The sequence below is a fragment of the Hesperophylax consimilis genome, chromosome 26, assembly GCF_061612785.1.
Source record: "Hesperophylax consimilis isolate HC1 chromosome 26, BYU_Hcon_1.0, whole genome shotgun sequence".
NCBI lineage: Eukaryota > Metazoa > Arthropoda > Insecta > Trichoptera > Limnephilidae > Hesperophylax > Hesperophylax consimilis.
The window spans coordinates 3,326,871-3,341,868 of NC_142861.1; the positions used below are offsets into that span (position 1 = coordinate 3,326,871).

The 14,998-nt window shown below is 38.3% G+C and overlaps 1 protein-coding gene across 5 annotated transcripts in view; it reads right to left on the minus strand.

Moving 5' to 3' along the window:
- Positions 1-1,620: 1,620 nt before the first annotated feature.
- bel (ATP-dependent RNA helicase bel) overlaps positions 1,621-14,998 on the minus strand; it is a 28,874-nt gene continuing 15,496 nt past the window's right edge. For all 5 annotated transcript variants that reach the window (XM_089647334.1, XM_089647333.1, XM_089647331.1 and 2 more), the window contains 8 exons: positions 13,598-13,744; positions 11,967-12,175; positions 11,297-11,422; positions 10,239-10,503; positions 9,226-9,427; positions 8,656-8,808; positions 7,062-7,257; positions 1,621-6,323 (listed from right to left, as the gene is read on the minus strand). In XM_089647334.1, coding sequence (XP_089503460.1) covers positions 6,044-6,323; positions 7,062-7,257; positions 8,656-8,808; positions 9,226-9,427; positions 10,239-10,503; positions 11,297-11,422; positions 11,967-12,175; positions 13,598-13,744 — 1,578 coding nt within the window. In that variant the 3' untranslated portion in view covers positions 1,621-6,043. The remainder of the gene's footprint in view (positions 6,324-7,061; positions 7,258-8,655; positions 8,809-9,225; positions 9,428-10,238; positions 10,504-11,296; positions 11,423-11,966; positions 12,176-13,597; positions 13,745-14,998) is intronic.

Genomic DNA, 14,998 nt, shown 5'->3' on the forward strand with positions numbered 1-14,998 from the left:
TGATAACATCTCACCTAACATCATCGCCCTTGAGATTATTTTTCATAAAAACGGTGTTACACGAAAACACAAATCCTCCAAACATTATTGATCACTATCTATCAGGTTTTGACAAGGGTTGCCAAAATTTTACTTGCGCCAGGCGCTGTTTGGCTCAGAGGCATTCATGTCACCTGTGACAGGTAATAACATGCTTTGTTTGAAAAACAGCACCATCTCTTGGACATAAAAGCGACACATGCTATTGTTTCTCTTTCTGCACAGACAGACTGAGCAACAGCAACATGTAGCGGGTACAGCATAAATAAACCACTCTCGGGTACAGCTAGTTTAAATAAAATTAAAATGGAAAATACAAGCTAATGTTCTGAGTATTTTTTCGAGGTTAGTTCAAAATAAAGTGAGTAACTCCAATGCAAAATATTTACATCTGATCAGCAATGATGGGGTTTCTGTAAACAGAATGAAATTTAAACTGTCTGACAAAAAGGGGCTTGCTTAGTTTAATGGTGTGACACCGTCTGATGCATGAATCATACGTAGCAAATCATCTCAGCTTGATTTTCACAACTATTCCTCTCGATAGTTTTAGAATGGCCTTGTGAATGCTGTCCCCAAGACTAGAAAGCCAGAAAGAAATGAAAAGTCCAGGATCCAGGTATTGGGATTCTCGTGGTCCAAGGATGAATGCTCCATATTTTAAATAAAATATGATGACGAAATTAGCGAGCAGATTTGTCGGTCACCAGCCAAAAGGGTGCCCACTGCTCTGGGCTGTTTATAAATAAACCACTCACGGGCTGTTGAACAAGGAATGATTTGTTACTCACTTTTGTGTGTAGCTCTCAGGTATAAATAAACCTCTCAGATTTGGCAGCAGGTGACCCAAAAAACTCCAGGGTTGACAATCTGACCATGCACAATGTTCAAAGCGTAAATGCTGTATATATGCTGCATAAGTGCCGCACATCAAAACCATAGATATAAAATATGTAGAAGGATCCACACACTTGTTGCAAATCCTTGTGTAACACACACTTTATTAATATTTGTGGTACATTCTAGAGTTGTTAGATATTCTCGCTGTTTAATGTTTTTTAAAATGCAACAAAGTGCACGAGATGGGTATTTCTCATGTCTTTTGTAATTTTGAAGGTCAAGTGTGCAAAATTTCATGATTTGTGAAGCAAAATTCACATTAATGTTTGGTAATTCAACGAAAAACCTCAGCATCACTCTAGTAATATCACCATTCGGAATTGAATCATTACTTCCCAACCTTTATCTTCTCATCTCCTCCCCTTCAGCCTCACAACGTATCCCAATTTATTGGGGAAGCCATATTCCCTCATGTCACCATATCTTTCCATGTGGCAGGCACTGTAAAAAAAACATTTCGTCACCATATCTTTCCCTTGTGCACCATGTGGCAGGCACTGTAAAAAAAACCATTTGTCATCATATCTTTCCCTTGTGCACCGTGTGGCAGGCGCTGTGAAGTACAGGTGCACAGAAGCATCTTGAGACGAGATGGATTTGAACCGCAGCCTCTGAACTCCAAGGACAACTGTACTGAAATGTAAAAGGAAAGCGGGAACTTGTCAATGAAAGAAAGAGCAGTTATTATTTATAATATTTATTTTATTACACAGCTTGTAATAAGATTCATTTTGCCATCCCTTACATAATAGACTTTTACACATTTTTTAAAAAACATTTTCGTCCGTCCGCGCGGAGCGGTCCTGTTTAAGTTGCAGTCACAGCGTGATTACTAATACACATGTTCCCGTACAAATTCTCTTAAATACGTTTATTTCATATTTTCCTAGAAAGCCATCACTTCATGGTTTGACATTGTTCAACAAATAAAAACAATAATGTTGCTTCAAACAATACTGCCGCCACAAAACAATCTGGTCAACAATTAATATTGGCGCTTTAAAACAACACAATTGTTTTTATTTTCTGTTAATTTATTACGTTTCACTTTGCGGTGCTTTTCCTGACGGGGAAACGTGAAATATAAATACAAATAATTATTATAAAACAAGGCGACATAACTTATGTCAAAACAAACATATTATAAAGAAATGTTTATACTTTTCTTATAAATAAATGTGGGAGAGGTTTTTTGTATGGTCATGATTTATCTTAAATATATACAATGCAAAGTAAGATTCAAACAAACCTGATTCTTGTTATTTCAATTTAAGTTATTGAAATCGTCCTACGTTTGATTTACAAAACTTAAAACGGTCTCACAATCAATCAAGAAATTTCTAAAAATCACAAAATGTTATTTATATATGTTGATACTTATAAATTGGACAACTTTTCATAAATTAAAAAAAAACTGGTTCAGAAATGGTAATGGTATTTGGAAGATAATATATGTGGGTTGAAGAATAATAGATATACGTTTTTAAGAACCCTGTGAATTATAAATAGAGCGCCCCCCATAGCCGTACATTTAGGTAAACCTCACCGGCGGAATTATACAATACGTCTATGAGAGGCACCATTATTAGGAAATAACAAATATACTCTTCGTTTGAATCAATCAAAAATTCATAATCAGTGGCACAGTTTCCAATGTTGTTGATTTTGTCATGGACGTTTCTGAAAATTAAAAGTTTGAAGATGGAAATTTAAAATTAGCCATAATTTTCATGAACAAAGCTGAAATTTTGAAAAAAAAAAAAATGCTTGCCAGAATTAGTTTATAATGAAATGTTTTTGCAATCTGTGCACAACTTGTCACGGTCACATTGAATAGTGGCCGTGATAAATCACATTTCAAAGCAGAGAATCCACAACACGCCCAACGTGAAATTAATCAATTCTTCTGCGATCAATGAATATTTTTTTTTCTATTACATTAAATTCACTAGATTATAAGTTAAGTTATGCAAAAATTTATTTTTCTAGTAAATTAATTTTCGACATAAACCTGTTTTCTGTTAGGACATCTATCTCACTCCCCCCCTCGAACCGATACTTCCCTTCCAAACACTCGACGCAATAAATAGTAAAAAAAAAAAAAAAAAGAAAATTAAAAAAAAAACATCACTTGCATACTGTGTCCTATGACTTGATCCAAATACCATAGGTAATATAAAATGGCATAAAAATAGTGTTAACATAACTTTCAGAGAAAATATATTAAATATTTGACAGCCAAAATATGATAGAATATAGCGATTTTTTTTTTTTCGTAAAGTTTACAAACAAATTTTAAATGCGTATAATTTGTGACGAAATAAAAAAATAATTACTCAAGTCACATTGGAATTTTAAAAATTCAAGTAGTGGCATTTTCAAACAACTATTTTAATTGCAAAATCATTTTGGCAAATATTTAATACTGAAACTTTATTTATGTAACAAATAATGCTTTGGTTATATATTTCTTAAGGTAAACAATAGGTGAATATGCGTTAGGTTGACTCTAGGTATACGTAATAGCTAACTAGATAATTCTAACCATCTCTGAAGTGCCCGTGAGGCGTGATATTAATCAATCCTCATTCGCAACAAATAAAAATGGTTTTTGTTTTTCAATTATTCGAGCTGAATTCATTTTTGTCAAGTCCAAATTGAGTATGTCAATGGAAAGTGATTCCAGATTCCGGCTAAGGCAAACATTGTCAGTCTCCACCTCAAGTGTTGAACAGATTGAAGTGGGAGATGGGGTGGTGGGTGTTGGGAGTAAAGCAATCACAACTCCTCTCGCTAACCACATAAACCATTTAACTTACAACAAAGTATCTTAAGATCTCATTATATATCACAGACGATTTATACAAGAACATAAACAGAAATGAACATCATAAAATGTAAGTAAAATAAAAAGGAAAACAAAACTAGTTTAAATTTATTATTTAATATACCTATTCCTTTATATATTTTTCTTTCGATCGGTCGCCTTTCGGGTGGGGTGGCGAAAATAAACCGAATTCACACACTTCAGGCTACGAGCGGACGCGCCCGGGGGAAGACCTTTCTTCCCGTGGCGATCCCGCAAGCCTGACTTGTGGACCTCGGGCAGAACAAGTCCGTCAAGTGGCGCGGCGGGCCGTGGCGAGTGTACGTCACGGCGGTGGCCTCGGGGGGAAGGCGCTGCTTCCCCGGAGACGCGGGTAGCTTCCCAAGTCGCTGGGAACAGACCACGAAGAACTGATCACTCTTTCACTCAACATTCACTTGAGTCTCTTTGCACTTGTTCGAAGCACTTCCTTCGAGCAATAAAATAAAATCGTCCTGAGTGAGATACAACTTGTTTGGTGGCGTGGGCATATCCCTCCACGCAACCAGATGTCCACCGTGCGTACGCCGCTCTTTGCGGGCACGCTTTAGTCGACGCAAGAAATAAGGGAACACTTCTCCCCGACTTCCTTCACTTTTCTCAAGAGACTGTAACTGCAACCGCGTTTAATTAATACTCAGTACACTTTCTGAGCCATTCTCGTCCCAAAACCAAAGCGTATTGTTATTATACCATCTGCGGTACTAGTCAATCGTCGCACGCAAAACCACTAAATCATTCTTTGACAAAACTGGCCCAAAAAATTTACTGTTTTATAAAAAAACCTTCATTTATGCCACTATACATAACGATCTTCTTTGATATTTCCAACAGAAAATTAATTGAATATTAAAAAATGTAATTTCCATTGATTGCTAAGATATATTCAGTAGTCATATTGTGATCAACTTTGTTATTCAATAAATAATTGCAATATAACAGATTAGTTAGAAGTCAAAGAAGGTCTTTGTCTGATGGCATAAGAAGGGTAAATGAGATATCTTCCAAATCAACTATTAGATTGGGAAGAGATCTGTCGGCATATTCTTGATATGCGTATTCAACGACGTGTCGTTATTATAACACAGTGGGACAGCAAAACTTCACAACTTAAAGACAAAGGGTACAAACCCCATCTTTCCAAAAACACCAATATGTAGTAATAATGAAACACCAAACTATCATATTATCGTACAAACTGTTTTCAATCTATTGTCTAATTTTACAATGAGAATTATTATCATCCGACAAACTTATTTGAAAGCTCTTTTTTTACTGCAAATAAAATGTGGAATAAAAATTTAAAAAAAGGAGGTACTAATTTATGAAAATTTTGCAAACTAAGATTGCTTACTCCAATACACAGAATTGATTTTATGCCATTGATGAACAGATTCATTTTATTAACTGATGTGAATTCTAAACGCAGACTCGCTGCTCAAATAAAAAATACAATTTTAAATGTATTGTTCGATAGGGGGATGAACTTGGATGATAAAGAATACACATATTGGCCTCGTAAGGTGTTAACTTGACTGTATTGCGGTGAAGTCAGTCATGGCGCACGGCGGTGTATTCCATTTCAACCAGTACATCTGGGTTGGTTAGGATAAAGCATATATTATTGATATTGTTGTCCTCGAGTGATCTGCGTTGATTGCAAATGTTATTACGCAAAGATTAATTTGTGGGCTGCCCTGTCGAGGGGAGGGACGGGTAGGAAACATCATTACAGAACATTTGATCAAGTTTTAAAATCTGTGAACTATTATATTTTTAATGTTTTTTTTTTTCCATACCCCTTTGCCAAGACAATTTTTAAGGATTTTTATTTAAAAGGGGTGGATTGAAAAAATAAAAATAAATTGTACAATAAATATTTTTTTTATGTCACAACATCAATGCATGTTTTACACGGTTTATTAAAAAAGTGATGCCTTAACTAGATACTATATAATATTGATTTAATACTTCTGGTCACAGCTTTTGACTTTCAAAAGAAATGCTATATTCTTACAGTAACTATTAGGTACTGGGAGAACACAGGGAATAAAAGAAGTGATTTACTATATTCCAGGAATACAGAGCTATCGCGGTTTGATGGAACATTGGTCATATGATCCCACCATGATGGGAAAGGGCCAGCGTTTCATTAGTAACAAATGAACAGAGCTGTCTGTAATGAGTGAGAGTGAGAGAGAGAGAAGGAGTGACAGGGCAGCAGAAGAGTGTGTGTGTCTATTCGTTGCCCCACCAGTCGGTGCGGCTGCCGCTGCCGCCGCCCCCTCCGCCGCCCGCGTAGCTGCCGCCGTAGTTCCCTCCGTAGCCCCCGTCGCCACCGAATCCTCCGATGGCGCCCGAGGAGGGCCCCCTCGCAGCGGGGCGCCCGCCTCCGGGCTGCGTGCGGTAATCTCGTGAGGAGAAGCGTCCGCCACCCCCGCCCGAGCGCCCGCCGCCCGTACGCCTGCCGCCGCCGCCACCACCGCTGCGCCCGTCACTGGCCACGCCGCGCAGCCAACTAGAAGATCACAGGGTATTTGTTAGGAGATATTGACAATGTTATATTATATTGGGTGACTTTTGGGTTAACCCCTAGGACCCGACCCGACCAACTACAATATCAGTTCAGTGAAATCATCACTACCTTCAGGTGCACTGCAATGTGAAGTGTATAGAGCTCGGTTTTACAAGATTTGAACGCAGTTCAATACTGTCCATGAAAATTCGTAAATAAAAAATTGCCATGTTAAAAATAATTTTCAATATTATATTTGGCGTTGAGATATTTACAAAATATTACCTGTCTTCTAAGGGTTATAAATCAAGATCTTATACAGATTTACGACTTGCAATGCAATTGGCAATGTTGCATTCAATTCTAGCATCGCATTTTGTCAGTGAACTGTTTTCGGCCTTTGAAAATCACACTCCTGTTATTTTAGGGTGGCTTATGTTGTACGTATGCCACACCATGGTGTTGGTAACAGATTTACCCCTTTAAGACTCGGTCACACGGAACAATTTGATCGCTGCTATTTGAATACTCACTGTGAGCAACTCAACTAGCAGCTATTAAGCTTAGTGATGACTCCATTTGAATATGTTCAATTATGATTGCGAGAAACAAGCAAATGGCACTACTATAACCAGATACGACATCTCAAATCACTATGTGGTCGCTTTCTCAAGCTGTTATCAGTTATAGACTGTTGGATATTTCAGTGGCTATCTAAGCACTAGTGGAGTGATATATTACCTGGGCACCTCCTGCTTGGCCTCCTCGAGCAGGTCCACGAGATCGCGTGCGAGGTTGCGGTTGTTGTCGTTGAAGAAGCTGGTGGCCAGCCCGAGGTTACCCATTCGCCCGGTTCTGCCGATGCGGTGCACGTACTCCTCCACATCCGACGGCAGGTCGAAGTTGATTACGTGACGCACGTGGGGGATGTCCAAACCTGGAAAAAACAAACACCTCACGTCATTACAACACATTCAAATATGTACTGTTAGTATCAGTATAATAAATGCTTCACTTCCTATCACTTTTACTTTTACGTCAAGTGGAAAAAACTACAATTTTTTATATATTCAAGATTTTCTTCTAGTAAAAATAATTGTGTTTTTTATATATAATCTTAACCATTATAGTGCTATTATTTATTTTGCAAGTGTGTACGTAAATTGCTACAGTTTTTAGATAAAAAAGTATGGTATTAAAGAAAAATGCAATAACTTGGACAAATAACAACAAATTTTAATGATTCTTTTTGCAATCAAACAAGCAAAGAATGATATTTTATGGTTCTAATAAAAAAAAAACACATTTACAACTACAAAAAATACTAAATTATGTGGCTTCACAATAGTGTTTTCCGGCGCAAAGTCCCTGTAGTCCCTTTTTACAGCGAGCGCATATGGGGTTGAATCGCCTTATCTCTTTGGAATCTTTTTTCCAATAAGAAAAATGGTGGCTCGTCTTGTTTTTCCCATTTCCAGTAAGACGGCAATAAAAGCTTATATTTCATTCACAGTAGTTGGTCTTTACTTTTTTGCCCCTGAATTCCGTTTCAAAATTCCTGTGTTCAAAAATTGTGCAGCGTAACCATTGGTTTCTTTGAGAATATTTTTCAAGAAGTAACGAGGTGAAAAATAAATTGAATAGACTGTTGGTTTAGCATCACAAGCGCATCTAGGTCCAGGAATTTAAAAAAAATCGTCAAATGTTTTGTAAAAGCTTTTATCAAAAAAAAGTTTTTACAAAAAACATTCTTGTAATAAAATTTGTCATACAAAGGTCCCATCGTCCGTAGTGTCGCTGTCATTCGATACCATCATCAGCATTAGAAGTTATATCCGACATGGTGAAAAATATCGATTCAATTTAGGGTGTATTTATTTTAACATGATAAACAAATAAATACACTTATAGCAATCAAATGTGTTCTCTCGAGGACCGAAAAATGCACACTAAAAAGCACGCAGCGCTGTGTCGCAATTTTCGTGAGGGATTTTTGCAGCGCAACAGCGCTGAGCAGCACTATAACGGATACACACTAGAAATGCCTTCTAAACAGACTTGAAAGGAAACCAATGTCGCCACTGATCTAATACCTTTTGATTCTAGCCAGTGGCGTTTCGTGGGCTAAATCATTGGGAGTTCTACATTAAAGTGATTTAAAAAAGGAAAGAAAATCGACTTTTTTTCTTCATCGAATGTACGAAGTCACTTCATTATAAAAGACTGCAGATCTAGAAGACCCTTTCGAAAAGAATTGGCATAAATATATTCGTTAAATAAGTTTAAAAATATATCAGTACGTAGAAAAAACTTTTATTTCTTATATTGTATTTACCTCTGGCAGCGACGGAGGTGGCCACAAGGATGGGCGTGTGCCCAGTTCGGAAGCGACGAAGCGCGTCCTCACGCTCCCGCTGCGTGCGGTCTCCGTGGATGGACGTCACCGGGTAATTGTTCATGTGCAGGAAGTCCTCCAGCTGGTCCGCACCTAACAACAAAATAATTATTAGTAAAGTCACAGAACAAGACTTATTACACACTTTTCCAGAGACCCTGGTGAAAAATCCCCATTCAGAATTGAAACTTTGCTTAAAATGGTTTTAGTCATGTTTGGTGATCAAATCTTTGTAGCCAGGCACTTCTCCACCTTCCTCTTCCCCTCCCCACTACATTCAGCTTCACAACATACCCCAATTGAGGATGCCATGTTGAGTTCTACTGGCTCCAGACGGTTGGGAGCAGTTGGAACTCTTGTGCAATCAGTCAGTAGCATATTAAACTGTAATAGCTACGGGTTTCCTTTCTAGGCAGTCATTAGTTGGCTATTTTCTGTTCCCATGAGCTTTGAAATATCCACTGAACTGTCAGAGAATTAGACGAGACACTATATTGATGTAGGGGGTACCTTTCTTTGTCTCGACGAATACGAGCGTGAGGCTCTCCTCGTCCGCAGGCGCATTGCTGGGCACGTTGAGCAGATCCAGCAGGTACGACCGCTTGTGTGCCTCCTCCACCCAAACCACGCGTTGAGTGATGTTCTCTGACGTGGAGCCCACGCGGCCCACCGCCAGGAAAATGTACTTGTCCAGGAAGTCTTGTGCCAGATTCTGGAATTAAACAACACACATTAAACAATGCGACTTGTAAATGGTATCTTTGGTTGCGATTAAGACAAAAGGTAACGGGATGGGCTGACGACCCAAACACAACCGTCAGCTTTAAATGGGCGAAAAATTGGTGTCCAAAAATATGCAAAACTGGAGACATTTGAGGGAGGCTCAGCAGAATATATGACCCCATAGAACACGGGGTGTTTTCCATTGATGATGGGTGATTTCCACGAATTTGGCTACAAGTCTAAAGACATCGGTAATGGATCGTAATGACTTCTTTTTAACATTAGCTCCATACAGGAGGCCCCGAGGAAATTAATTTCTCTTGGGCCATCATCTTTGTAAATAGTCTGTGGAGGGTCTTCTAATGAAAAGAAAGAGATAAGGTTCTGCAAAGGAAAAAGGTATCTAGTATGAATCTCCTGCTGCGGTGCAAGGCGATGGGTCGAGAGTCCAGCTGGAGAGGTCAAAGGGTCTCCCTCAACCGGCTACGCAGACTATGAACCAACATTGCCCCATGAACCTGAACATAGCGAACCATGGGCGTAGTGTACCACGGGGGTGTCCTATGTCAGAGGTGTTAATGACACCTCACAAGAGTTCCCTTGTCTGTAAAGTGACAGTCAGGGAAACTAAATAAGGTGGAACTGCTGGTAGGGATTTGATAATACCGGGAACTTACACGAGAATGAGTTGGAGAAATGAATTAACGAGTTCTCGTGAAGCTAACACCAGCTGTAAATGGGTGTTGGTTGAGTTTCTGGCTGGGGCACCAAACGTGAAATGAATTAGCAAGTTGGATTACCTGGATCTGTTTGGGGAAGGTGGCGCTGAACATGAGCGTCTGCCTGTCGCCCTTGCGGGGCATCATCTCCACAATCTTCCTGATCTGCTGCTCGAAACCCATGTCCAGCATCCGATCGGCCTCGTCCAGCACCAGATGACGGCAGCGGTCCAGTCCCACACGGCCACGCTCCATCATGTCGGTGAGGCGGCCTGTGGTAGCCACCAGCAAGTGGCAGCCGCGCTCCAGGTCGCGCACCTGCTCGTACAGGTTCGAGCCTCCGTATCTGGAACCAGAATTATTTATTATTACATTTATTTTCTCATTAAAATTGACAATAATTCTTCTTCTTTCGTATGGAGGGGGGTCAGAAGGGTGATATTTAGATCTGCGAGCCAGTATACGGCCTCAGGTGTCATCAGGATGATCAGGATCCATCCCGCCAGGGAATAAATGCAGTGGGCATTCATTGACCACATGTTCGGTGGTCTGCACTACATTTACACATCGCTGACATTGACCATAATCGTTGAAATTTTTGGACCAATGCTAGAAACGGAACCTATAGAATGTGGCATTGAATTTATGACACTTGAAAAAGCTAACTTTAGTATAATGGGAGTACATCGGTTGGGCACTGCCTCACCTCATTTTGTGAATTTAGCTTATCCTGTTACAATGCTGATTGAGTGCAAAGTAGTATGTACTTTTATACAAAGAAATGGCTCGAGGTGAGGCGATGCTGATCTGGCGCGTCAACCTCTATGCTTCTTCTTTATTTCACTTTTCAACAGACGTAGAAATGGGGAGAACCTAGTGGTTTTATTTGAGCACGAAACAAACCATTGCTAGATTCTGATGGGCTAAAAAATGCCACTTGACATGGCACCAAATAAAATTAGTATTAAGAGGGTGGTCCAGTGGAAGCAATACACAGAGGTGGACTGACTGGATGGAAGTGGATTGAAGCAGAATGAGAAGGCCTGAGTACTGGAGAAGAATGGTTCAGAGAATCGGAGCTAATGGAAGTGGAATAACCATTTATTTTGTTCCGTTAGATAAATGTGTACAATACTTACACTACGTAGGGTCGCAACTTTGATCTGTAGGCAAACTTCTTAGCCTCGTCGTATATCTGTGTGGCCAACTCACGTGTGGGCGCCAGCACCAGGGCCAGTGGGTACTGCTTGCGCTTGTTGTACACACTGCAAACAAAACAACATATTATACAACACCGTCACAATAATCACATTATGTTTGTCAGAAGAACATGCAAGGGCAAGTAATAAATATTGTTGCAAAAGGGTCCGACTCTTTGTTGAGGGAAATCATAAAAACGAGGAAAGATTAACAAAAAACAGGAACGTTAGGAAATGAAGACCACAGGGGAAAAACAAGGAACATTGGTCAAAATACCAAATTGAAGTAACAATGCCATCTACTGGCATTATTTCGTTCTTCATGGCACGCAAAAACCATAAGCATCAGCTCACAAAATCAATACTGATGATGGTTGAGGAAAAGCACTAACAATGAAAGTCGGTGACAAAATACAGACTTTAAAAACGGTCTTCAAATATTGAATAGATGACCTGAACCATATTGTTATGACATGTTGGGAGGTATACTTATTATCAACAATATGAAATAGCACCGAGAGCAAGAGGTAGAGAGGTATGGGGCACACAATGTGTCTGGAGGTGATAAGATAACCCACAGAACGATAAGAGAGGTAGCTTGGTTACTCACACATTGGGGTCTGGCCCCCTGTCATACAGCTGGTTGAGGATGGGCACCAGGAAGGCAGCCGTCTTGCCGGAGCCTGTCTGCGCGCATGCCATCATGTCACGGCCGGCCATGATGATAGGGATGGCGTACTTCTGCACAGGCGTCGGCTTATCATAGCGTGTGAGCGCTATATTGTTACGGATTATGTCCGTCAGTTTTATGTCCTCAAACTGAAATATAATAACACTGATTTAATACATATCCTTAAAAAATTCTATCATAAACACTACAGAAGGGCCATTTGTGGAAATGTTCAGGAGGGACAAAAAACTATCTAGGGATACAAGCAATTTTGCTTGCTTATGTTTTTGGGATGGTTCATTTGTGGTTTTTCTTTAAGCCCCCATATTCCGAGTTTCTACCGATTTATAACATATTTCTCTTCAACACTTTTAAGTTTTAAGTTCCTAAAAAAATATATGTTGTTTTTGAAGATAATATCTATACATTGCCGAAATGATAATTATATAAAATTTTATCTACTAAATAAAATTGCTTTTTTACACATTTTGTTCCATTATAACGTGTTATAGGTATGAAAAAATTCAAACTGTGTCTTTAAATGCAAATTAGGCATTTGTCGAGAGATTTTTGTTCTATTTTAATGAAGTCATGTTTTATTAAATATTTTCACAAGTGTCGCTTAATTATTATTGTTTTTTAATATTAGCGCGCTCCCTCTAAAATTTGTATTTACATGTCTACCTTTCAAACCATTTTCTTCTTTTCGAGCACGTACAACAGAGCCGTAAGCGAATACAAGCAGTCAGTCTAGCAAATAGTTAAGAATAATAATAATAGAAAGTTCCAAAAAAATGTTAATATTTGGAAATTATTGGCCTATATGCGGTATTGAACTTAGATAGACAATATGTACAAAACAAGAATGGTCAATACAATAGATATTATTTTAGAGGATGAAATAGATTGCCCAGAATACTTGGATACTTACGGAGGAAAATAATTGGACACCTTTAATTTATCACTGAACAAATAATACAAAAATATGATTTAAGATTTTCACGGCTAAAAGTATTTTTGTTATTTGTTTTTGGGGTGTTATGCCGTGTTGCGCTAACTCCTTCTTTAGCCAACGTTTCGGACAGCATTGCCGTGTCCATCATCAGGGCAGATGTGTTATCTGAGGTTGCGGTGAAATGTGAGCTTATGTATGAGGATGTGATACCGTGTTGCCAGCTCCAACCCTCTGAGCTAACATTAACATATAATTTTTAAAGTGGTAAACACATCTGCCCTGATGATGGACACTGCAATGCTGTCCGAAACGTTGGCTAAAGAAGGAGTTAGCGAAACACGGCATAACACCCCAAAAGCAAATAACAAAAAAAAAAAATAATACAAAAGATTGTTACTGAGGCAGTTTAGTTATGTATAATAAATACTGTGTAATTTTTACTATTCATATCTAAAAACCCCTTAAAAGGGCATTAATAACCAAATAAATGAATTGTTGGGAAAAAAGAGGCAACTTAAAAACTAATTTACTTCTTTTGGTGCCCTCGATTGGCTTATCACAACAGTCTTTATCCTGCAAACTGAAACAACTCGTAGAGGAATGTTGGGCTACTTACAGTGTTGATGTTCTCAGGGATCATCTCGCCCGTCGCCTCCACGGGAATGTCTTCATACTTGGAGAAGTTGATGCCCGTGTTGCCTGTGCCGAACAGCTCCATCTCGAGCCGCTCGTCCCGGGGTAGCAGGGTGGACCAGTCATTGCTCTGCACATCACAAACATTATAACCATATTACAACAATACCTACATAACCAATGATATTACAACTAGACATGTTGTAGAGATCTCAAAAGCGGCAAGCCAAACATACATTAATCCTTGTTCTTTGGATTTAGTGGTTTTGGTATTGAACAGTGGGATAGCGAATGTATACAGACAGTAGGTTGTCTCATACAGCATTCATCTTATATCGAGTAAGCATATCTTGTCATCTCAGTCACACCCGTGACGTACAATGTAGCACTCGCCACGACTTTCTGCCCGGTCTTATATTTACTTCATTCGCACACACAATATATTCTGTTTGTCATACATTCAAACAATATTAAAAATTTACTGGAAACAATCACTCGAGCAATCGAGATATCCGGGCATTCGGTTTTCAATTCAGCTATTTAATTAATATCATACCTCCAAATGTGATGGAAAAAACATGGAAAAGTTTGAACTGCTTACTGCAGTTTATAGCAGATTAGATTAGATTTCGCCATTCATCCCATATTTTGAGGTTTTATGATATATATATTTTTTTAAATTGTTTAATTTATAAAAATCGCCTACCCAAATTTGGGTAGCCATCGCTCGAGTGAATAAGAGTGTTTCTTATTTGCCACATTTTGTGAGACAATAACGGGTCTAGATGTATTGTAATGTTATTGTAAATATCGTCAGCTTAATTCATAACCTCGTAGTGAAAAAATGAAAGGCGGGTCATTACTTCTATTTTAAAACGGAGTTAGGAAGTTTACTTAATTGTACAAAATGGCACCATGGACATTTACTAATTTGTGTTTAAAAACAAAGTGGATGTTTTTACCAATTTATTAGTTTTACTATTCGAAGCGGGACTAATTTTAACATATTTATTTTTTTTTTTTTTTATTTTTTTTTTTTTTTTTTTTTTTTTATGATTTATTGTCTTCTTTTCTTATTAACACATAAATATAATGATATCCTCACTGGGATCTCCCGTGCTGAGGATGTCATTTACATATTATAATTTAATTATAAGAAATTAATATTACAACAAAGTATAATGTAGTATATATATATTTTTTAAGTAATTTTAAAATAAGTAAGGTACTGTTTTTTGGTATAGTTCAGTTGATTCTGTTTTAGTCTGTGTTTGATTTCAGTAAATTTTCTATTTCAGATCTTCCTATGTTAAGTATCCAGCTTTTTATTTCAGATTTAAATGTTAAAGTGTTGAGGTTTTTGAGTGTGAGTGGTATTTTGTTG